Source organism: Arachis ipaensis, chromosome B05 (genome assembly GCF_000816755.2).
Source record: "Arachis ipaensis cultivar K30076 chromosome B05, Araip1.1, whole genome shotgun sequence".
NCBI classification, from domain to species: Eukaryota; Viridiplantae; Streptophyta; class Magnoliopsida; order Fabales; family Fabaceae; genus Arachis; species Arachis ipaensis.
In genome coordinates, this window is record NC_029789.2 from 130,617,872 (window position 1) to 130,643,934 (window position 26,063).

At 34.8% G+C, this 26,063-nt stretch overlaps 2 protein-coding genes, 1 long non-coding RNA gene and 1 pseudogene across 4 annotated transcripts; 1 reads left to right on the top strand and 3 right to left on the bottom strand.

Annotated features, from left to right (window-relative positions):
- Positions 912-23,743, bottom strand: LOC107642083 (putative pentatricopeptide repeat-containing protein At1g12700, mitochondrial). 2 transcript variants are annotated; one of them, XM_021102764.1, is made up of 4 exons: positions 23,633-23,743; positions 19,689-19,765; positions 19,396-19,575; positions 912-2,724 (listed from the first exon to the last, which is right to left on the bottom strand). In XM_021102764.1, exon 4 carries the CDS (start codon positions 2,590-2,592, stop codon positions 937-939), a length of 1,656 nt encoding a protein of 551 aa, XP_020958423.1. In that variant the 5' UTR covers positions 2,593-2,724; positions 19,396-19,575; positions 19,689-19,765; positions 23,633-23,743; the 3' UTR covers positions 912-936. The 2 variants fall into 2 exon arrangements, with proteins under 2 accessions (XP_020958423.1, XP_020958424.1); XM_021102765.1 differs by lacking the exons at positions 19,689-19,765; positions 23,633-23,743 and having other exon boundaries at positions 912-2,462; positions 2,552-2,724; positions 19,396-19,414.
- Positions 6,846-7,895, bottom strand: LOC107641122. Its single transcript, XM_016344628.1, has one exon. It carries the CDS (start codon positions 7,893-7,895, stop codon positions 6,846-6,848), a length of 1,050 nt encoding a protein of 349 aa, XP_016200114.1.
- LOC107641123 lies at positions 12,831-18,553 on the bottom strand (annotated as a pseudogene).
- LOC110262535 lies at positions 19,794-22,600 on the top strand. Its single transcript, XR_002347192.1, has 3 exons — positions 19,794-20,490; positions 21,684-21,824; positions 22,289-22,600. It is a non-coding gene; the product is annotated as an uncharacterized LOC110262535 (long non-coding RNA).

The following is a 26,063-nucleotide window of genomic DNA, read 5'->3' on the forward strand; positions in this document are numbered from 1 at the left end:
TATTATAAATTAATAAATCAAACTAAATGATATAATGAATTCTAATTAATTAATTGGTATAAATTATAATAAATTATATGATATTTAAAAAATAAAATGAATAAGAAGAAAACAAAATGAAATAAAAGAGATAGAAGACTACAATAAAATAAATTCAGTGAGAGTTTTTTTTATATAAATTTCATATCACATCCGTTTCAATAATAATAAATAAAAATACGTCAACTTGATATCTAAGAGAAAATGATGAAATAAAATCATAATACAATTCTAAAGTAAAAGCTGAAATTAGACCATAATATCATTGCACAACACAAATTGAAAGTAATTTTACACTACAATATACTACACAAACAGGTAAATGACTTAAGTTTAAATATGATTTTTTTTTATTTATGCATACATGATAACACCATGGTCTATAAATACTTCATAGATAACATATCTTATATAGCTCCGAATGATGAGCACGAAAGTTGGAGAGTGTGGTAGTTTGTGTCCACGATAGTTGCCTTCTTGCAACGACGCCTCATAGGAAGAAAAAAAAATTGTTGTAAAAGTTATCAAATGAAAGAGTAATTAGTAAACGAATGGTATTTTCTTCTAGCATACATGGTCTTTTATAGTGATAAAATAAAAATGGAAGGAATTAAATTTTATATTTCTATATTAGGAATAGAATTTGATATTTATCCTAATAAAATTATTATTATTATCAATATAAATGGGTTAACAACTTGCTATTAATAAAATCATTGGATAATGAATAAGAATTAGAAGGATATTAATATAATTAAAATGAATATAATTAAAATGTTTAAAAATATTTTCGATTGACAATTAGTTTAATAATGTATTAAATATTAATTATATATTCCTAAATTAGAATAATTATGCATTATTCATTAAATACTAATTGTATCTTACTTTCTTTTATCAATTCAATAAGCCTCTAGCAACCATTTCCCGAAGAAGTTTCTCCGCCATGTCATTCTCATCTTTTTCAAACAAAGCACGAATAATAGTTTCAAAAGTCACAGCATCTGGTAAGCAACCATTGCCTTCCATTTTTGACAAGAGTGCCAATGCTTCTTCAAACAAGCCCTCTTTGCAGAGCCCATTGATCATAATATTGTATGTCCTCACATTTGGAGGATAGCCTTTAACGGAAAGATCTTGAAAAATCTCTTTTGCATCTATAAGTCTTCCACCTTTGCATAGGCCATCTATAAGTATATTGTAAGTGAATATATCTGTATCAATGGCACACTCTTTCATTTGATTGAATAACATAAATGCCTCGTTAGGTTGTTGGTTTTTGAACATCCCATCCAACAATGAACTGTAAGTGACTACATTAGCGGGTTGACCTCTATGATGCATCTCGATAAGAAGCTCCAAAGCACGGGAGATTCTCTTTGATTTGCTCAAGCCATCAATAAGAGTGCTGTAAGTTACCGTGCCTGGAACCAAGTTCTTGCGATGCATTTCTTCAAAGAGATTCAAGGCTTCATCGACCATTTTACTTTTGCAGAAGCCATTAATCATGATACTGTAACTTCGAACATTGGGCAACACTCTAATTTGGGCCATTGTGTTGAATATATATTTTGCCCTATTTACCTGATTAACCAAACAATATCCATCCATTAAGCTGTTATAAGTAACCACATCTAGTTTCACACCATGTTTTGCCATTACAGCCAATACACTCTTAGCATCTTTGATCTTTCCTTCCTTGCATAGCCCATCAACCAAAGTATTATAGGTATAAACATTAGGAGTAATGTTTCTAAGCACCATATCACTTAACAAATCAATGGCTTCCTTATATTGACCCATAAGACACAATCCAAAAATGAGAGAACTGTATGTGATAACATTAGGAGAAATTCCCTTAGCAAGCATTTCAGAAAATAATTGAAAAGCCTGACTTACAAGTGTATCCTTGCAGAGGCTATCAATAATTGCGTTGTACATGAAGACATTAGGAGCAATGCCATACCGTGGGATCTTTCTCAACACTTGAATAGCAGCTGACGTGTGTCCGGTCTTACACAGCCCATTGATCAAGGTCCCATAAGTGACTTGATTAAACTGAAATCCATGAGCCAGCACTCTATCATGAAAGCTCACTGCTTTTTCAACACTACCACAGAGAAAGAGGCCTTTAACGAGTGTATTCAATGTTACCGTATCAGGTTGATAATCCATTCTGAAAATCTTGGCCAATACAGAGAAAGCAAGCGTCATACGACCCATGCCGCAACAACAATTAATTACGATGCTCAAAGTAAATAAGTCGGGAGCGATTCCCCTGGCTTGCAATTGCTGAAAAAGGGAAATGGCGGTGGAGAAATGGTTGGTCTTGGCAAGAGATCCCAAAATCTTGGTGAATTGAATGATGGATGGAGGGCGACGCATAGAGAGCATGCGAGTGAAGGAATCAACAGCTTCATCAACTTCACGAAGGCATGGGGGCTCAGAATGAGAGTGAAGGGATGAAGAGGACGGGAAGGAAACAAAATTAGGGATTTGGAGAAGAGAATACCTAGAAATGAAAGTGATCCTTGAGGTTGAGGATGACAACATTTTAGTGTTTCGCACTTTCGCTGTTGTCTAAGTTTGAGGGAGTTTGCTAACTCTGCGGAAATAGTCCTCTGTTTCCAACACCCCCCATACTAATGAAAGGTCTCCAGACTCCAGTCCCGTTTTACTTGGGTTCTGTTGATTTTTTTTTATCAATTTTATGAATTGGACGCATATACCAAATAAATTACAAGGCTTGGGGGAGTAATGGTTTCATTATGCTCGAGAAAAAATGGTGATCTATCAGACAACAACAACGACAACAATAACAATAAAATTTAATTATTTTGTTAGTATTTATAATTTTATTAAATTTTTAATTTTTAGAATTTAAAAAATTATAATTAAATTTTTATATTAAATAAAAATTTATAATTAATTTGTAATTAAGTCCTCAATAATATTTATTGTAAAAAAAACGTACATTTATCATAATATCCTTTTCTTTTTCTTCTCTCTTTTTTTCCTCCTCTTCTCTTCAACGTTTTTGTTCTTCTTCTTTAACAATAATACGACTTTAGCAACAACAATGTCAAAATTATTACTGATGACCAAATTCATTAACACATAGTAAAAACCAAAATTAACAATAATTATACAAATTACCACGATAATGTGCATTATTAACATGAATGAACTCAATTCAACTCATCCCAATTATATTTATATTATCAATAATTAAAATATTTTCCTCATCATAAACAAAATCCTTCTCTCTAACAAGTAACAACTCAATCTTACTAATCAAATCCCTCATAGTATGCCTCTAGATCCTATCCATAGACACATATCGATCCAAGAACTCACGATCTATCAACGTCTTTCCCTCCACCACTCCAACACCATCACCGCCATCAACCTCAAACACACCGTTTTGGAACGCAGGAAGCTCCTCATCCTCCAACGCCTCCCCGTCCTTCGCCATTCGGATCCTGTTAGGGACCATCCTAACCCTCTTGCCCTCGCAAACTAAGCTCCGTAGCGTCTCACTTTTTTAGCAACAGAACCACTCGGGTCTGTGGAGGACCTAGACACGGCGTGTGAAGCTGTTTTTGAAATTAATGGTGGTAGTGCCGGAAATACGACGTCATTTTGGCAGAATCAAAGACTCTCATAGTAGTCGACCCAAAAAAAAAGACTCTCATAGTAGGGACCAATTTGCAATTTCATTAAAAGTATAGGGACCAACTGTATAATTTTTTGGTGAACAACCAAGAGTAAAAAACAAAAGAGCAGAAAAGAAAAAGAAAAGAAATCAGGTTCTTAACAGTAAGAGAGGACAAACCACCTCTGGCGGCTGGTGCCAAAGGTGAACCTCATCAGCTCCGCTACCTCAAGATCCCATCTTTGCCAACCGATCTGCCACGACATTAGCTTCTCTCGGGATAAGCTCAAAACAAATATCTCAATCCCTTCTTAACTTCAAGTCAAAGATCAATTGTATCACTTCTTTTTCAAGATGCCAGAGTGGAACTTGCCAACCAGTTACTAGCTCAAAAGCTGCTGCGCAATCTGTCTCACAGACAACAAGCTTAAGACCCGCCTCCCAAGCCCAAGCCAAACCTTTCCATATACTCCACAACTCCATCTTGATGACACTAGATCCAAAGAAATTTCTTGAGCATCCCATTACCCATTGACTGGAGCTATCGCGAATTACCCACCCAAAACCAGCACAATCATCTCCCAAGTTCACACTCTCATCACAATTTAACTTCCAAGCACCAGGTTCTGGCGGAGACCAAGACAGAGATTTTAATCCCTGGATGCAACACACTCGATTCTGAGTTGTATATTCAAAATCCACCATGCACCTGTGAGCCTTGTATGCAATTGACCCAGCAGATCCAAAAACTCCCTGAAAATTACCCATATTTCTGTCTAGTCAAATTGACCATATTATAGCTGCAAATTTGGAACAACCTGCATTGAGGAGGCCATGCTTGAACCAATCATGCACCTCTTGAGAGCCAAAGAAACACACATAAGAAAAACCTAGAGAAACCCAAACTGATCGCACCACTTCACAATCCCGAAAACAATGAAGAATTGTCTCCAGAAGTTGATTGCAACGTGTACATAAGGATGAGGAGGAGAGATGTCGCTGAAAACGCAGATATTGAGTTGGTACAGCATCATGAAGGCAAAGCCACACTAGGAGCCTCAACTTTTCAGGGACCCGCGCCTTCCAAAGCCAAAGCCAATTGATATTCCTATCCCAATTCAACTTATTCCGAATTAACCATAAATATCCTTGTTTAGCAAAGTAAAGAGTGTGCTCCCAACTCCAACCCAAATCACGATCAGAAGCCGAAATATGTACTAAACTAAGAATGTCTTCCCTTAAGTCCCTAGGAATAAAAGAATAAATCCTCTCCAAATGCCAAACTCCATCACGGTAAACATCTTCAATGGTCAAAGCAGCCTCATAGATATCAAGAAATTCAACCCTTGCTCCTACTGGCCCAGAGTGCAACCAAGATTCAAACCAGAAATTCTTAGAAAGATCTCCCACTTCCCAAAGAAACCCTTCCTTTAATACGGAAGCTGTGTGCACAATAGACTTCCATATATACGATGAAGAACCCATTGCTTTAACTGCAAATAGGTTTCTATTCTGGAAGTATTTCTGAAGCATAATCTTGATCCACAGTTTCTCTTGATTCATCAAAATTTGTCAAACTAGCTTTCCTAATAAAGAAAAATTGACCAACCGCGACTCCCGCAAAGCAAGACCTCCAAACTTTTTTGGAGTCGTCAAAACTCTCCAAGATGCTAAATGAAGACTACGGTGATTATGACTACCACACCAAATAAAACTTCTAGTAAATTTATCAATGTTAGAGCACACACCTGATGGAAAAAAGGCTTACTTGCATCCTATAAATAGGTATAGAAGATAAAACTGATTTAGCAAGGCAAATCCGACCAGCTTTATTAAGGAAGCGACCTTTCCAAGATGCTAGCCTATTAGTAAGCTTATCAACCACATCATTAAAATCAGCTTTAGTAACTCTCCCATGCTTGAGGGGGACACCAAGGTATTTTTCCAGAGAATTAGCAAATCGGATAGAAGAAATACCAGTGAAGAAATCCTTGCGTTGTCTAGAAACATTCATAGAACAGATAGCACGAGATTTGTCAAAATTCACCTTCATACCAGATGCTCTGCAAAAGGTGGCCATAGTGTCCAAAACATGAAGCACTTGAGATTTCTTCGCTTTGCAAAAAAGGATAAGGTCGTCTGCAAAAGGAGATGGGAGATTACAGGACCTCCCCTAGACACAGTCACTGGTTTTCATCTACCAACCTCCACTTGCCTAGTAATGAGGCAACTCAACCTCTCCATACAAATAACAAATAAATAAGGAGACATCGGGTCTCCTTGCCTCAAACCCCTCTTTGGCTGAAAACCATCCAACCGGTTACCATTCCACATTAGAGAAAGGGAGGAAGACTTTACACATTTCATAATAGGAGAAACAATAGTACCTGGAAAGCCAAACATTAGGAGAGATTGCTCCAAAAACTCCCAGCTCACCCCTGTCATAAGCCTTTTCTAGGTCAATTTTAAAAGTAAGAACACCTTTCTTTGATTTGGTTTTCTTCATAAAATGGAGAACTTCCTGGGCTACAATGATATTGTTTGGGGCACCCCTTCCAAGAATAAACCCTCCCTGCAAAGGGCCAATGATATCTTGTAGAAAAGGTCGTAACCTCTCCACAACTACCTTAGTTATAATCTTGTAGATGACATTACAGAGGCTGATAGGACGAAACTCTTTCATGCAAGACGGGTTATCAACTTTTAGGAATCAGCACCACCAAAGTGTCAAACAGAGCACTATCCAGATCAAACCCAGCGAAAGCCTTCTTAACAAGTTCCCATACATCTGTACCAACCACTTCTCAATATTCCTTGAAGAAAAAAGCCTGAAAACCATCGGCACCTAGGGCCTTAAAAGAGTTCATGCCCATAACCACCTTCCTAACCTCTTCTTTAGAAACATTTCTTGTGAGACTTTCAATAGCCTCACGAGATAAAGAAGGTAATTCCTGATCCCCATCACATCAAGTTCTACCTGTTCCACATTACAAAAAAGATCTCTATAAAATCCAATTGCACATTCTTCGAGTTCTTGCGGATCAGTACTCCATCTTCCATCCTCCAAAAATAACCCCTGAACCTTGTTACGCTTCCTCCGCATAATGGTTTGCATATGAAAGAACTTAGTATTCCTATCTCCAAATCTGACCTAGTGCTCTCGGGATTTTTGATACCAAAACAACTCCTCTTGCATAAGCAGATTACTATATTTAGCTTGTAACTCCCTTTTTTCCTGTATAAGAGATAAAGCATCAACTCTCTCCATTCTCTGTTGGATACTGGTCACACGCCTCTCTAATTCCTTCTTTCTTTCAAAAATATTCCCAAATACATCTCGGTTAAAGGCCAAAGTATCATCTCTGACCTGAGAAAAGCAACGAATAGGATTGGGTCTACCCTTGTCCCAAGCACCCCTGACCACTGACGAAAAACTTGGGTGATAAGACCAAGCTACTTGAAAACGAAAAGGTTTTACCCCGACTCTTCTATCATTACCTTGACATCGCATCATAATGGGACAGTGGTCAGAATGCATCCTCGTCAAATTCTCCACATAGCTTTTCGGAAAACGAAAGCACCAAGCATCAGTAGCCACAGCCCTATCCAACCTCTTCGAGATGAACCGATTACCCTGCATATGCCTGAACCAAGTGTACAAAGATTCATGAGCTCCCAAATCAATCAAACCACACTCATCTAGGAGAGCTCCAAACCGCTCTGCCCTTCGAGAGACAAAGTTCCCACCTTTAACCTCGGATGAAAGAAGGATCTCATTAAAATCCCCAATAGCTAATAAAGGACCTGAATAATTTCTGGAAAAATATGTCAAAACCCTCCAAGCTTCTTCCCTTATGCTAGGAACGGAACTTGCATAAATTGCTGCATAGACCCAAGAGAAACCGCCATTCGAAAACTCAACACACACCACTTGCGAACTCGCTGCCACGACATTGCAAGATACTCCGGGCCATGCAGAGAGCACCCAAATACCTCCACTATGCCCCTGAGCTTCTTCAATATGAATAGGAGTATAACCTAATCTGTTCCAAAAGACAGCCATCTTTTGGAAAGCACAATGAGTCTCTAAAATGATAAAAACATACGGATGAAAATTCTTTACCAATTGTTTCAGATGCACCCGAGCCAGCTTATTTCTAGCTCCTCTCACATTCCAAGCTATAATGTTTGCACAATCCATATTAATATTACTTGGAGTGAGACCCACACCTCAGATTATTTGAGGGTAGTGAGTGAGGTCTCCACTGTAACCACACTGTGCCCATTCTCAACCAGGGAATTCTGAAGAGAATTAGGCCTTAATCTCTTTAAATTGTTTTTGAATGGCGTTTTAGAAGTCCCCGCGCCTTGCGAATAAGCCACTGCCCGTTCTGAACCAGGTCCTTGCTTGCCACTCGTCACACCTTGAGCAGAGGTAAAACCTGACGAAGCTAATTTAAAGTTCCTCGCTTGTTTTAGCACTTGATTGCCCTTACTTATGTGTAAAGATGATTCAACCACATTGATGCCTTTCATAGCAGATTCTCCTTTAGCAACATAATTAGAAGATTTATCCACATAAATTTTTTTGGACTTATCCTGGTCATGCCTACCCAAAAAGACCTTCTTGCCCTTTGCCTTTCTTTCCACTTTGGTCCACGTTGTATCCCCTGCATGTGCCCCTTCCATTACATGCACTTCCTTATCCTTATTCTTCTCTATCCCAATTGTAGCACTACCAAAAACAAAAGGCTTCTCAATATTAGAAGAAAATGGCACCTGATCTATCTTCTCATGATCTTGTTCCTTGTCTTCATTCACCCCTGTTTCATCAATGTTCACCGAAATTGAACTAATCAATTTACAGTCCACACTAACATGCCCATAACAACCACACGTATTACAGACCAACTCAAGGCTTTCATATTCAACATCCAAAACCCTCCCATCAACCTCAACACTACGAGTAATGGGAACGCCTAAATCAATCTCCACACAAGCCCTCGCATACTTCCCTCTTGCTGCCATCTTAGTTGCTACATCGACTTTCACTGGCTTTTCCACCGCAGCGGCAATCCTCAACATAGCCTTCTCATAGTAGTAACGAATCCCTAAACCGTAAAAGCATACCCATACCATGGTGGATCCAAAAACCTCCTCCTCTAAATAAAACTCAGGTGACCATGGCTTTACAGCAAGATAGAACCCAGATATCATCCAAGGACCACCAAGTAATACCCTCTCCCTCTCCCGCTCACTCCGGTTCTTCACCAGAAAATAACCATTTCCTACATCCAGAACTTGAAACAACTTTTAAAATATAAAAAACTAATTAAAAATTTGATAAAATTATAAATATTAATAAAATAATTAAATATAATAATAATAACAACAAAGAGATATGTTATCTTTAGAAAAGTATAATATCGACACATAATTTTAGGGTTTATGATTTAAAAAATTTGTTGAATAGTATAAAGTTAAAAGAGGCTGAATTAGTATGTTTGAAGTAGTTAACATCACACTTACCATAATTTTGCTGATACACCTAATATAACTTAATATACACCTGTTTATAAAATTTTGTCCAACTCTACTATATATTTTTTTGAGTGAAGTAGAAGACCAAAAATATTTAATATTATGCTAGGAAAGAATATATTAGAAAATTTATACTTAGACAATATTCATGCTCTAACAATTAATTAAAGTTAATTTTTGTTTCTGCCTCTTGATAATTATTTATTTATATTAAAAAAATTATCAAACAATATTGACAAATCAACTTATCATTGGGAAAAGATTGAATGAAATAAATAAAAAATTGTCACCTAAAAAAATATTGCACTCCATAGCTATTAGTTATTATCATTAAAATTAGGGACGCTAAATAATAATTTTTTACCAAGAAACAATGACTGCTCTTTAGGTCTGTTAATTTCAATAAATTTTTTTAATGTGAATTCATTCAAGGTTTAATTATTCTGTTAGTTCTTATAGTTTCGCAAAATTTTTAATTAGGTCCCTATACTTTTTTTTCTTTTAATTGGGTCTCTATACTAATTTTTTTTTCAATTAGGTCTCTCTTAGTAGTAATTGATTTAATTATATAGGGACCCAACTAAAAAAAATTGGTGCAGAAACTCAATTGAAAAAAAAATTGGTGCAGGGACCCAATTAAAAGGAAAAAAAAGGTATAGAGACCTAATTGAAAATTTTGCGAAACTATAGAAACTAACAAAGTAATTAAACTTTCATTCAACAACATGTATTTCTAAATATTTTTTTTTTTTGTAAAATGTATTTGTAAACATTAAGGACCTTGGGAAGCTTCAAAAATAATTTTTTTGAACTTTTAACTTTTGAAAAGTAGTAGTATTAATGTCAAGTACAATTTTCAAAATCAAATTGCAACTTTCTAAGAAGATATTTAAGAGCTTATAGAGAAGTTTAAAAAATGATTTCTCTCATAATACTACTACTTTTTATCACATTTCTATAAAATAAGCACTTTTAGAATTAAAAATTCAAATACAAAATAATTTATTTATAAATTATTTTTAATATAATTATTTATTATTTAAGCTATTTTTTTTAAAAAATTCTGCAGAAGACCAAATCTAAGTCCCAATAAATAAACCCCCAAAGAGATTCTAATATACATCATTCCAAAAAAATCTCACAAGAAGCAGAGAAAAAATATAGTAACAATAATTAATAAAATTAAAAAAAACACACAAAAAGGGTCTCTGAGGCCCATCCGTAAAAAAACTTCACTAATTATTTATCCTATAGAAGAAACAAAACTTCTGTAACGAAGCAGAAAAGCTATCGAAGACTAGGTAAATGGACACACGATTCGGTGGTCGAGGAACCTTTGGACCACTTAGTAATCCAAGTAGAAAACATGTTTTTGGAGTTTTTTTATCAATTACTACATAGTGTGTGTTTGGATTACAGTTTGTAAACGAGAGTTTGTATAAAATTGATTTTGCAAACTTGATTTTGATAAAAAATAAGTTTGTGTTAAAATGATTTATGTTTGGTAATTTTTGTATCAAAATTGATTATAGTAAAATAAATATTGTTTGTCTTATACCATTCAAAATCACTTTTAGATAAAAAATTACTAAAATAGACCTCAACTTAAATAATTTTTTTATATTATCCTAATTTTATAAATAATATAATAACATACATGAAGGATAAAGTTGGTAAAAGATAAATAAATAGTTAGTATCATGACTAAAAAGCTCGTTAGGAAAACGGAGAAGCTAAAAATAGTTGCTTCTTGTAAACGTTGGTTTTGGCAGCAGAATCACTTCTGCGTTCATAGAAAAAAATTTTGCCAAACCAAAAGTTGAAGCTTTCAAGAAGTCTAAACGTACTTCTTCCCTTCTAACGAGTTTCCCAAACACATCCAGAGTCATTCTACAAAACAAACCTCATCATTATACCAGCAACAAAATATATTTTCTTCGTCCAAACTAGACCAAACTACAGGATCAATGATTTAAGTTAAGTGATAAAAATTGTTCTTATGTTAATACATTGATATTGGTGCAAGAAGATAATAAGATCCTGATCATGGTGATTGAAAAAAAAAATGGATTAATGAGGATTTGTACAACCTATTTGTGATTTATGAGGGTAGAATAGAATAAACTGTTCAAAATCCTACAGAATTCTAAAAAATGAGAACATTAGCAATTGATTGAGTAGATGGATATTCCATTACCAATCGATTGGATTACATTACCAATCGATTGAATTTGGCTAAAACTTCAATGTCATTACTTTTCAATCGATTGTATTTGGCAAATCCATGTTGTTTTCGTGAATTCAATCAATTGAGTAACAACAACAATTGATTGCTTTGAGGCATTCATTCGATTGGAAAGTATAAACAATCGATTGGTTTAAACTTTTTACCATTCTACCTTACAATTTTCAATCGATTGTTTTGAAAAACCAATCGATTGAATTTTAAGGAAACACGATTTGGAAGCCATGGACGAACGTAACGAGATCAAAGTTAATTTTTTAATCAATTGAAATTATTAGGATGAATAGAGGATATAATTGGTTGTTATTTTTGTATTTGATTGTTAATAAATATAATAGATAATTGATAAAATAATAATTTATAAAATAAAAAACTATTTTTATAATTAAATAAAATATATGGGGTTGATTTGTAATTAAAATTAGTTCAAGGACTACGTAACAATTGATAAAAAAATTCCAAAAATATGTTTTCTACTTGGACCACTAAGTAGTCCAAAAGTTCATAGACCACCGAATCTTGAGCCAGGTAAATGTATCACTCTAGAGTATGCTATCTCAGTTCATCATGTGAAGAAAAAAAAAATTTTCATTAACATAGCAATAGCCTTTTATTATATCACATTTTCTTTACTTCTTTTATTTCACTTAAAAAATACCGATAAAAATTATATTTTATAGACAACAACATACGTGTAAATATTTTTATATAAAAATAATATTTAAAAATTATTAAATAATTTAATAAATTTAACTAAATTATTATCTAACAAATTTTAATTATTAATTTTATATAAAGATAATTTAATATAAGTCTATTTTATAACATTAATTAAAAAAAGCAAATTGAAAAGATATATTTTCTCTTTGAATAAATACTTAAATTGGTCTCTGAAAAAGTATCCGATCTCTAAATTAATTTTCAAAAAGTAAAATTAATTAGACTTGTCCCCAAAAGATTTAAAAATGGTCACGTTAGTTCTTCCATCCCCTCCGTTTATTCCGTCAGTAACGACGTTAAATCTTGCTTATGTGGCCGTTAATGTGTCATATCAGCATGACAGGTTGGTGCAGAATGGCTAATGACAAGATATGTTTAAAAATTTTTGTCAAATTAGAGTGTGTTTGTGAAACACGTTGGAGAGGATAAAAGTGCGTTTCAATGCTTTGAACGCTGTTCTTTAATGTTTGGCAATTTTTCTTCTCTAAACGCCAATGTGATTCTGCATCCCAAAAACTCGTTTACTAGAAGCAAGAAATTATAGTTTATGCGTTTACTCAACTTACGTTTTTTTTTGTGACTGAAATAAATTAAACAAAGAAAAACAAAACAAACAAAACAAGGAACTGTTTAAATAGAGGGACAGTCCCGTTTAAGACTATTCTTAAACTCCTCCCAAGGTGAAAGAAGCTCCACATGCAAAAGTTGTAACTTCATCGCCATCTTTGCCATAGTATCTGCCACCGTATTTGCATCTCTCATAATCAAACGAAAGTCAACACGCCAATTCCAATGCATGATATCTCTTATTTTGAGCATCAGTGGATCAATAAACCCAAAATCATCTTGAGTAACAAGATTAAATGCTTCCACACAATCCGTCTCACAAATAACATCTCGTTGACCCACATCCCAAGCTAAGAGATATCCTCTCCAAATAGCAAATAATTCTCCTTGAAGAATACTATTACTCCCAATCATTCCCAAACACCCCCTTTGCCAGCTCCCATTACAATCTCTAATAACACAAGCAAAATCAACACTATCACCCGAACCAAAATAACTAGCATCACAATTAATCTTAAAAGTACCAATGGATGGGGGATTCCAAAAACCATTTAGAGTAGAGGGAAGGAACATACGTTGTAATTCAAAAATATTCCTAAGCTCCTTTTCTGAAGTTAATGCTAGACAAATCACTTTTTTCGGAGGCCAAGTTTCATGGGGATTAAAGATGTCATTATTCCTTGCTCGCCATATCCACCAAAGTCTTGAAAAGAACTTGAACGGATGCTCTCTGCTATGATACAAGAACCAGTTCTTCAAATCCAAAGGATGACAAGAAATATCCAACCTATGCCAGACAAGCTGAGCTTTTGGACAATTCCGAATACAATGTAAAACCAATTCCTGGCTAGAAAGACATCTTGGACACCTATCCGATGACGACATCCCTCTTCTAAAGTGAAAACTTGCAGTAGAAAGAGCCTCCTTAAGACACAACCAAGCCAAAAACTTATGCTTTTCCGGAACAAGCTGACGCCAAAGCCAAAGTCAATTCTCCCGCTCCTCCCAACCAAACAGCTGTTTACACAACCACAAGTAACCATTGCGTGAGTCATAGACTTTGGCAGCAGACCCACTCCAATACCAACCCACTTCCGGACCTGCTTGTTCATCTGGATTGTAAGAGAGAATATTATCTTTCAGATTTTGAGATAAATGAGAATAAAGAGTATCCAAATGCCACCTACCAACCGACCAAATATCATGTATCCGGAGATTCGAATCAGAAATGTGAACATAATCCATCTCATTAGATAACGTCCTTCTCTCCTCCAGCTAGAAAACCAAAAATTCTGGTTCAAATCTCCAATACACCAAGCAAACCCATCCTTCAACACTTTTTAAGCCTTGCAAAGACACCTCCAAATGGGAGAGTCATTGTTCTTAGGATAACTAAAACAGTCATATAGAGATGATCGGTATTTGGCATCCAACGACCCATAGCTTGTTTGGCTGCTGGAAAAAAGTCCAAACTAGCTTTCCAAGAAGAGCAATATTTACACAATAAGGATCTCTAATCCCCAAACCTCCATATTTTTTTGGAGTAACCAGTACCTTCCAACTAACAAGATTCAATCCTCTTCCATCAACTTGTCCTTTCCAAAGAAAATTCCTCATCATAGACTCCAATTTACTAATGATTCTTTTGGGAAAAATAGAGACCTGCATCTGGTACGTGAGAATAGCAGCGGCAACAGAATTAACCAAGCAGATTCTAGCAGCCCGATTGAGTAAACTCCCTTTCCAGCTTGCTAGCCTACTCCGAATCTTATCCAGGACACCATTGAAAGCTGAGCGAGTCACCCTAGAATGGCTAAGGGTAACTCCAAGATACTTGCCAAAGTCCTGGACAAATCTGATAGAGGATACCCCAGTGAAAACCTCTTTCCTTGTTGCAGAGACATTTTTGGAGCAAAGCGCTTTAGACTTCTCCACATTAATCTTCATCCCAGATGCTTTGCAAAAAGTCTCTAAAACCAACATCACATTTTGCACTTGCCTCTTTGTAGCTTTACAGAATAGAAACAAGTCATCCGCAAACATTAAGTGGGATATTCTTGGTCCCCCTCTAGAAATAGCAACCGGCTCCCACAAGCCCAAATCAACCTGATGACTAATAAAGCATGTCAATCGCTCCATACACAACACAAAAAGATAGGGTGACATAGGGTCTCCTTGTCTAAGACCTCGGCTAGGAGTAAAGCCATTCAAACGACTCACATTCCAAAGAATAGATAAGGAAGAAACAGTGACACAATTCATAATCAAATTAAGTGTAGGAATAGGAAAACCAAAGCTCCTAAGGGTATGAGCTAAAAACCTCCAGTCAACTCTGTCATAAGCTTTCTCCAGATCAATCTTAAAGGCCAGTGTGCCTTTCTTTGATTTAGTCTTCTTCATAAAGTGGAGGACTTCTTGAGCAACAATGATGTTGTCAGGAGTTTCTTGTCCCGGAATAAATCCTCCTTGAAACGGGCCAACAATCTCCGCAAGATGAGGATGAAGCCTATTAACAAGGACCTTCGTGATGATCTTGTAAACTACATTGCAGAGACTAATCGGCCTGAAATCTTTCATAGATACCGGTGATTCAACCTTTGGAATGAGAACCAGTAAAGTCTCCAACATTCTCGGATCAATAGTAACACCGGAGAATGCCTGCTTAACCATCTTCCAAACATCAAGACCAATGATCTCCCAATATTCTTTGAAGAAGAAAGATTGAAACCCATCAGGACCCGGAGCTTTAAAAGAGTTCATGTGAAAAACAGCTGTTTTGACTTCCTCCATAGTAACCGGTGCCGTAAGATTATTGCAAGCTTCCTCATTCAGAGAAGGAAGAGGCACATCACCAAGGCAACCCAAATCAACATCATCCAAATGACAGAATAAGCTTTTATAGAAAGACTCTGCTTCTTGACTCATAACCTCTGGATCAGTTTTCCACACTCCATCCTTGAGAAAAAGGCCATGAATCTTATTATGCTTCCTTCGCGCAAGAGTTTGAATATGAAAGAATCTTGTATTCCTATCCCCGAACCTTACCCACTGCTCTCTGGACTTTTGGAACAATAGGAGCTCTTCTTGCACTAGAGTATTATTATAATCATCAAGCAATTGTTGCTCTTTCTGACGCAAATAAATACTATCCACCACCTCCAAACGCTTTTGTAAATAATTAATCTGCTGCTCTAATTCATATTTCTTAACAAAAATGTTACCAAATACCTTCGAGTTAAACTCTAGTAAATTCTTCTGTACTTCCGAAAGCTTGCCATGAATTTCTCTATTACCAGACCACCATAACTAGTTCACAATATCCCTATACCCAGGATGAGTAGCCCAAGCAGCAACAAATCGGAAAGGTCGATTCCCTTTAGGCTGAGGACGACCTTTACAACGCACCAGAATAGGGCAATGATCAGACTGAAGCCTATTTAAAACTTTTGCATAAGCCTCTGGAAAGATAGTTAACCAACTACTATTTATAAAGACTCAATCAAGCTTTTTTGCCACGTCAACATAATTTTTCACCCTCCTGTACCAAGAAAACCGCCTCCCAATAGTCTTCAGATCAAACAAACCACTATCCCCTAATGAAGTAGCAAATATGTCTGCTCTTTGATGAGAAAATTGACAGCCCTTAGATTCATGAGAAAATTTGACTTCATTAAAATCACCAAGAACAATCCAAGGTCCTTGAAAAACCATGGATTGTGCAACAAGATAATCCCAAAGGAGAACCCTTTTATTAAATTGAGGACTGCCATAAATACCACTACACCTCCAAATTAAATTATCAAAGTGAACCTCAACAGTAACACCCTGATCAAAAACATCAATGAACTTACAACAAACACCCTTCATAGAGGATAGAAACCAAATACCTCCCTTATGCCCCTCTGCTTCTACTATACCAACAGAGTGATACCCCAACCTTTCTCAAAATAATTTTAAATGCTGAAAAGGGGAGTGAGTTTCAACCACAATAAAGAAAACAGGTCTAAATTTCCTAACAAGTTCCTTACAATGCACCAGGGCTAACTTATTAGAAGCAGCCCTAATATTCCAAACAATCATATTTAAACTGTCCATAAATAATAGGGACAGAATAAATAAGAACATAAACTCTAAACAGAATCACCAACCTCAATAGGTGGTTTGTCCTGCGGTACTGGCATACTCTGATCCTCAATAATTGCCACCTTCGGACCCCCTGACACTGCACCTGCCATGCTCCCATCTACTAAGGTTTCCTCCGTTGTGCCACCATTTTTATCAACTGGCGAGTTCTGCAAGGAGGAAGGCCGAGGACGCTTCCGTAGAGAAATTCCACGACGTGCAGGAGTTCTGCGCGATGGAGATGGCGCAATTTCATGTTTTTCTCGCTTCTCCATCCTAATGCCAATTGATTTGCCTCCATCACCATGCAAATTGGGCCTTGGAACCCTTCTCGAACCAAACTTGCTGCTTTCCATCTTGGTCCTTCAAACCTGATGACTGGCCCATTGTGAATTTTCTCTTACGCAGCACTTGTTGCCAGCCCTCTCCATCATCCATGCATGCCTCATTAACATGACCATCAGGCACGTGAGGAGCCAATGATTCCGTAACCACATCCTTCCCTTTAACAACTCCTAATTTCTCACCCAAATTACGAGGATTCTCACCCAAATCACGAGCTTCTGATTCAGCCTCTTTTTGAATCTCATGATTGTTATGTGGCACTAGTGTCGGGGCTTCATTATTTTTTCCATCACCAAAAGAATTTCTGTTTCCTTCCAAGGACTCTTTCTCCATGCACAACGATTTATCATGCACATACCGTGCATAAGTAGCACAAATCAACTGTAAACTCTCGTACTCCACTTCATAAGTCACACCCTCCACTATAATATGTTTGATTACATGCAACTCAAGATTAATTTGAACACAAGCTCGGACATATTTTTCTCTTTCTGCAAGCTTAGTAGCCAAATCTACTTTCACCGGAATCCCTATTGCAGAAGCAATTCGCAGCATTGCTTGTTCCTGGTAGCACCAAATTGGAAGTTCCGAGACTCGAATCTATACCAGCGTTGATCCAAAGAATTTTTCGCATGGCCTAAAATCCACATCTCATGGCTTTACTGCAACATAGTGAGCCTCTATCAACCACGGACCACCAAGAATGACTTTCTCACTATCTGCAGCAATATCAAATTTAACCAAAAAATATCCAAACCCCACATCCAACAAATCAAACCTCCTTTGATGCGTCATACTATCCGAAGCTTATGCATGAGAGCCGTGTAGCCATAATGCTTATCCAGCACCTTGATCACGATGGCTTCCTTATAAGGTTCAGCTAGACAGCTCTTTGCCTCCTTGGTAAAACTGACACTTGGTGGACGAGAATCACCCTACTTACCTGTCACTGTCGTCGCGATACCATCCCTAGATAAAGACCCTACTAATGCAAAGGCCTTAGACTTTTCTGCACCAATGACTTTATCTCTAAAAGAGACATTGGCTGGCTTTCCTAACCCCTCTCGAGAAGAACCCTCCTTAACACCGGATATACACACACCCACGCTCTCCCCCTTGTCTCTTCCGAGGGCATGGCCATCTTTCTCACCGTGTTTCACCCTCAACCGCTCACCCCCGCTATCTCTTTCTCTCATTCTCCTTGAGTATGGAGTACGTACTCTTTCTCTGCTAGGATTTTTTCAAAGGAAAGTAATATTTGTGTTAGAAACTTGTTACTTTACTCAACTTACATTTAGGTTTATTGCTAGTTATTATTGATTTTTTCATAATTTTTTAAAAATAAATACTGAGAATATTAAAACAATTATTCTAATTTTTATGTACTGTTTACTATTTTAATTTTTTATAATATGTATTATTGTTCCTATTAGAAATGATAAAATTAAATATACTTAAAAAAATAATATTATAATTTAATATTATATTTTTTTAGTAATTAATTAATTATTTATCTAGAAATGATTTTAACTCATATTATCCAAATAATATTTATTTTATCAAAATCAATTTTAGTAAAAATTACCAAATATAAATTCTGTTGGCACAAACTCACTTTTACTCAAAATTAATTCTACAAAATCACTTTTATTTAAACTCCAATTTGTCCAACCTAAATCCAAACATACACTTAATCCTAAAGAGAATAAACCCTAATCCCTTATTCTCGTTAAATGCCATTGTTGTTACAGCAACAAATTAATTCTACAGAGGTTAAAATTGTTGTTGAACTGCATTATGGGTAGCCGTCTAGTTGGCCAGAGTTTAGACAAGGATACAATATGGTTGAAAACTATGCATAATATAATAGATAGTCCTACTAATAACTTATAATCCTCCTGCTTCTACCTTCATCTTAAAAGCCAGAGATTTTGATTAAACTTCAAAGCTACTTGGTACTGTACAGTGTATCAAAAGAAAGTTGATGTCTTTGGCCTTGAGCTATTTAAACTCTATATTTTTTTCTGTGTGTGTTTTTGAAAGATTTTTGAGGATGAATGTTGAAATTGAAATGATCTGAAAAATGTAAATAGCCTTATAAAAAATGATACAAAGAATGTATTCATAATAAATAAATGCAATTCATATTACTACTACATACCTTCTGAAACTCTCGTTCCATTCGTGGAGAAGCGAAAATGGGGTGAAGTAGACAGAAAATTTTGGGCAAATTGCAACGCTACCAAACGTCTCCTTTACATTTCTACTAGTTCTAAAGCCTGCTCTTGCTCTTCCATCAGTTGTCTCCTAAGAGATCTAGCATTCGCACAACTTCTTGGAACTAAAAAAAATTGAAAATGGTTATTTTAGTGACTAATGAAAGAATGAGCACAGAACAAGTCATATGAACAGGACAAGTAATATAGATTCCAAACAAGATAATATGATACTCACTTGAGTTCATTTCAGAATCCATGTCTATGTGGTGAGGTGAGTAACACATAGAGTGTTGAATTCTATCAGCATATTTCCTGCAACCAAATTAAAGTTGATATGAAAAGTTTTTTTGAAAAAGAGGTATCTGTCAACATAACTAGCATGATCAAAAGATAAAATTAAATTACTAAATTTCATTCATACACAAAGGATGAAAGTAAATTAATTAATATATATTATTGGAAAATTATCTAGTGTTCCGGACAAAAGTATCGAAACACGGTGTTCAGGGTACGAAAAGGTAGGCTGCTAAATTTTGTCATGTAGTAAAGGATGAAATGGCAAAAATAACCCTATATCTCTTAATCAATTGACAAGAATAACCAGCTCTAGGCTATTGGTAAATTCCTATTTTGTTGAAGTCGTTTCTGCAATGAATGATGGAGGGCGTGGGCCTGAGCCATTTAGTTGTTGCCCTGAATTATTGTTAGAGGTCCAACAGTTATATTAGGCAGAAGAGGAGGCTGGAAAACAGTGGTGTGACTAAGACTCTGAGAAGGACCTAAGGTGGTGGCGTGAGTTGTTGCCTCAACACGACGGAGGTGTGTGTCGGCCCGGAGTAATTGTTGGAGGTAAAAGGGTTGTAATTGGCAGGGCAGGAGGCAGGAAAAGTGGTGTTAGTGTTGTGAAAAAGCATCTGAAAAAGAGTTGGGGTGAAGTTGTCGGTTGCCGCAACATGACGGAGGTGTGTGTCGTCGGTGGCGAAGGAAATGGCAGGTGAGTGTCGAAATAAGCCAGCATGTTGTTGCTTCTACAAGAGGTGAGAAAATTTGGTATTGATAATTATCGTTGTTTGTTGTTGGAGTGTGGGTTGTATCCCATGAATTGGAGTGACTTCGACTCCATAGCCTAACCTACCAATGCCATTTGGATAAATATGTATATGTAATATGTTTATGAGTACTGAGTACTTTGTAGTAAGCATCACAATATAAGTGGTCCAGCATGAATGTCATATTCGACCCTTCTTTATTATACATTTGCTTGTATAGAGAAGCAAATAAAAAGATTAACATTGTGGTACTCAAGTTGTATATGAAAGATACAAACAAATAAAAGAGGGTTAAACACAAGTTGATTATTGTGGAATGCCGTATAGTGACATTCCAATTACATTTATATATGCCCTGCTTCCCTTTCCCTCGTTTCCTCTATTATTGTCTCTTTGGAAAGTTGTAACAAATTTATTTATACTCATGAAAATAAATGTTCCAAAACTCTATATTGCTATTGTTCAATTAAGTGGATAAGTTTGGGTACTTAGATCTTGAGTACTTTAGTTTGAAGTTGTAATGATTTTTTTCCTTTATCTTTTTATGGATTTTGTATGAGGAATTAGAAATAGTCATATGTCACTAAAATACAGTTGATATATATTTTAGGAATATCATAATCACTCATGTTCAGTTTTGTTTATATGAATTCAGATAAATTATCTTTCGGAACTATAGTTTAAGATTCTTCTTTGGATATATGACTTAGAATTCTAAAAAATTAGTGATTTTAGTTCATTAATCAAGTTAATATCAGTTCACAGCTGAATGAAAACTTATATCTTATCCCTCTTGTCTACAACTCTTTACCATATAATATCAGTATTTAAAATAAATTATAAATAACTATGAAAGTTCCTGTTGCAGGCTAAATTCATATGTACTGTTTGGTGTGTAAAATAAAAAACTGTTGTAATTTCAAAATGATGAGTTGGAATATATTACAAGAATGTTAGTTACTTGTGTGATCAACATTGACGATGAAAATAAATTAATGTATAAATGAAATAAATATGCATTATTCTATGCAAGTGAGTCTCCAAGATATTAGTTAAAAGTGTGAACCCACTTAACTAAAAAATATTTTCACTCTTTGAATTTAATAATTTGGACCACAATTTTCTTGTGATTTTCACTCTTTTGGCTTGATTTGTTTAGTATTGTTGAATGTGATTCTCAGTGAAACAACTTGGGGGATGGCCATGGGGTAGTGATGTTCGAAATGGAGTCATGTAGCGGAACAGTGCCGGAATTTGAGATTGGAGGTGTTGAGCCAGTAGGTGGCCTTGATGGAAGTGGTGAATGGCATTGCAACACATTGGTATGAATAATTTTGTGTTAATTTGCATGTACTCATTAGTAGCCAATCTTTGTGTTATAATTGCCTATGAAACACCATATAATGGAACCACCATTTATGTGTAGAATTTTCTTTTATTACCATTAAAATACAATAGATGAATACCATTCGATGACATTCAAAGAAAGATCATTAAACATAAATATATAATATTGAAAATATTGTATCACATTTTTTATTAATATATGTAAATGCAATCATTAGGATTGGTAACTAGTAATAAGTTAATAAGGAGCGTGTGGGAACAAAAATTTTTTTTTTTTGTGCGACTGAAAATAATCCTTTTCTCTTCATTGTATATGATAGAAATAATCGAATTGGAGTGATAGAATTATTGCAACAAATTTAAATTGGTATTTATTTGAGTTTATCGTGTGGTTGAAATAGAGTAGTAAGGGATTTCATGGTGTGCTTGCATTTTGCAGGAAAGCTCGCTAGAGATCTTGAAATGGAAGCGGAAGAGCAAGAGGGAGAACCGCTGGAGGATTGCGATGAAGAAGATAATGACATCTCTGAACCAGTCATGTACAGTGGCGCAGAGATATTGGAAATGGAATTCAATAACCCTGATGAGGCATCCCATTTCTATGAACAATATAGCCGGGCGAAGGGTTTTGCCATGAGGCAGGGAAAGAAACTGAAAAATAAGAAGGAGAAATAAACTAATCCATAATTGAAATAAACTAATCTTCGTTCATTAAATTGAAATAAACTAATCCATAATACCGCAAATTTCGACAACTCACTCATATTTTTTACAAATTTATGAAAACTTCTAGCAAGGACAAAAAAATAAATAAATAAATTCACGTCTCTTATGACATAGTCTAAAAAATCTATAATTAGATAAATTTATACATACATTAATGCATATGTATGTATATTTTCTTTTCAATTTCTATTTTTAAATATTTTTTTTGCAACAACCAGTGCATAAATGATAAAACAAATTTCTTATCATGTAGTTCTAAATCCAAATTAATGTCAAATTTGTGTTTGCCCCTCCTAACTTTCTTTCATAGCCAAAAACAACTTACTATTTTTTTTGTCAATAAAATTTTATTATTCCATTCACTGAGAAAAAATGTATTATTTTAACTTCTCCAATATTATTTTTTTAATTTAGTTATTATCAAATTTTAAATCGCAACACTATCATCTGCAATAATCTCATTACCATAAATTTTAATTTTTATCATCATTGCCAGATTTTTTAGCAGTCCAAACTTCTCAAACATGCCTTGACCCATTTATGGGACCTGACCTGCATCACACACACTTGGCCCAAATATAATTCGGCTCGGCTAACCAACAAAATGCCTAGGCTAATAGCTAATGCCTTCACATCCCAGCCTTTAATTGTAAGGGAACACAAGTGAGATTATCTGTGTCTGTGGACTTCTCAACTACTCTACCCGTTGCATACCATTGAGCAGTCCTGCTTTTGGTGTATACTCAAAATAACTTTCCACAATCTTAACCCCTCAAATTTATTTATAATATATCTGTGTGGTTCAAATTGATGGAACATCACATTCCGCTCCCTAAACTGCCATACCTGAACATCTTCCTATATTATTATCATATATAAATTTTTCTAAATTAACCTTAAGATAATCAGATATTGATATAATTATACCAAGAAACAATCAAATTATAACAAGAATCCTTTCTAATGTCAGGTGCAATTGTACCCACATTTCAAGCTTAAATCCAGAGTTTAAGCCTTCAATTCCAAGCTGAAAATATAAATTAACCGAAGGAAGTACCTTTCAATAACCTTTGACTTTTTTTGGTAAGGTTTAACAAGCACTCAAGACCCACAAACATAATGGGGATTCCCTTTGTCTAAAATGGTTTTAATAGTTTGTGGATCAATAAACGTCACAAAGCTAAACATCATTTTCTGCTAGAGGTGAGAACCAAAGACGAAGGATTGGATTAGAGAGATGTTCTATTTTGAGAAGAAAGATGGAATAGACCGTAATGAAAAAGGGTTGAAAAGGGTGACCAAAGAAAACGACGCCTTTAAAGCTTTTATTGACATGTGACACTAAAGGTCAGGTAAGCAAATGTTAACATCCTTTGTCAAATAATAGACAAAAAGAATTAACGTGATTATTTTTAAATCTTTTGGGAACAATTCTGATTAATTTTATTTTTTGTGGACCAATTTAGAGATCGAGTAATCTTTTGGGGATTAATTTAAGTATTTATTCTTTTCTCTTTGTTACTAGAATAATCTGTTTGAATTGACTTCTCAATTACTTTTCTAAAAGAAAAAGAAATGTTGACTAAACTAACAAAAATTTATGTTTGATACACTAAAAAAATCATTTTAAAAGATAAAAAGCATTTAATTTTAATATACAGAAAATATAAATTATTTTATATCTTAAATAACTATTCATATTATTTTTACAAATATAACATCACGTATTAAATATATGTATATAATAAAATACTAAAGCACTTTTATACTTTTTTTTTTCCATCAAATTTAAACCAAAAGACATTATTTTTAAATATGTAAATTAATTAATGTATGAAGTTATATTAAGTACATGCTAACTTTACAAAATTTTATTTTAGGTACTTTTAAAAATATTTTTATCTTTTAAAATTTGTAAGTACAAATACATAATCTTTCTTATATACTAAATACAAAATAAAAAATTTATGCTTTTAAATGAAAAACACTTTTTCAAAAAATTTTACCAAATCAAGCCTTAGACATAACACTTGGACCCATCCAAATAAAAAATAAGAAACAAAAAAAGAATAAAAAGCTTATCCAATTTGCATTTACAGCACCAAACAATTTCCACGCACTATCAATTTTTTTTTTCATTCAAGCTACAACTGCAACATTTCATAATTTATGCACATCAAAATTTAGAGTTGATTACAGCAAAATTACAAAGAATTGTGTACACAAATAAATGGTACAAACTGATAATGACTCCACTGAAAAAAAATTAAAAGTAACTGGGAAGAAAGGAAAAAAAAAAAAAGAAAGGAAATGGTCAAGACTGAAAAGAATCACAACCTCATAGGACTGAATGAGCAAAAATACTATACAGTCAAGTCTCTAGTTTTCAACGAAGTCTTATAGTTTAAAAATTGTGTAATCAAGTCCCTATCATGCATAAAAATCTTTAAGAGAAAACGAGTCGTCATTACAAGGATTTCTTGAAACGGGCTTGCACTTTATAAGAATTTTTTATTAAAAAATGGTTATATTGAAACAAAACTGTACCTTGGCAAGATCAAATGTGTATTTCCTTTCATGAGATTATTCATATCCGATAGAACAAGTGGTTTTCAGAATGCTATAAGCAAGAGTTCTGATATCTTAGAATAAGGATAAAATGATTGAAGAGTACACTCACGTCTGACGGCATTGCTTGATAATATCCGTGATAGCAGGGTCCATATCATCTGCAATGACAAGGCAAATAGGCAACAATGCTGGAAACCGACAGCACCCACAACTTGCATCGGATTCATTCCACCCCAGGGCTGTTGCAAAGTAGAGAGCTCCCATAATATGACTCCAAAGCTATAAACATCGCACCTGGATATCCAATCACCACTTGTTATAATCATAAAATTATGAATGCCTTAAAAGGGTGGCAAAACCAATGAGAAGAACGACGAGACAAGGAAGCAAAAGAATAACACTTATATGTAATAAAAATTCCAACTTATTTTTTCCTATGCCAGATGATTCAGGTTAGAGAGGAACACAGACTATGAAATCCTTCTCCACAAGCAAAATAAAGAAAAATTTAATGACGAAAACCAATGATAACTGAGCTTACTTTTTATTTTAAGGTTCATTTCTTAACACTTCAGGCACCATCCACTCGGCCTACAACATGCCATAAAAAATGAATATATTGCAATGCCAAACAAACGCTTAGCAGCAAAACTAAATACGTGCAGAATATTGGAACTGATCACGCATACGAAAGAGAGGAGCTTGAGGTAGAGAGAAAAGCATGTAGTTACACTAAGCCCCCATTTGGCAATTATCAGAGAACACGATTATTACTTTAGAGTTTAAAAAATTATAATTAAATTCTTATATTAGATAAAAAAATTTGCAATTAGATCTTTATTAGCTGTTATTTAAAAAAATTAATAATTCTAAAATATTTACTTTTAAAACAAATAGTATTTTTTAACAAAAAAAAA

Excerpts from the sequence above, each read along its gene's own strand:
- LOC107642083 (XM_021102764.1), bottom strand. The coding sequence starts at position 2,592 with ATGTTGTCATCCTCAACCTCAAGGATCACTTTCATTTCTAGGTATTCT.
- LOC107641122 (XM_016344628.1), bottom strand. The coding sequence starts at position 7,895 with ATGGATTGTGCAAACATTATAGCTTGGAATGTGAGAGGAGCTAGAAAT.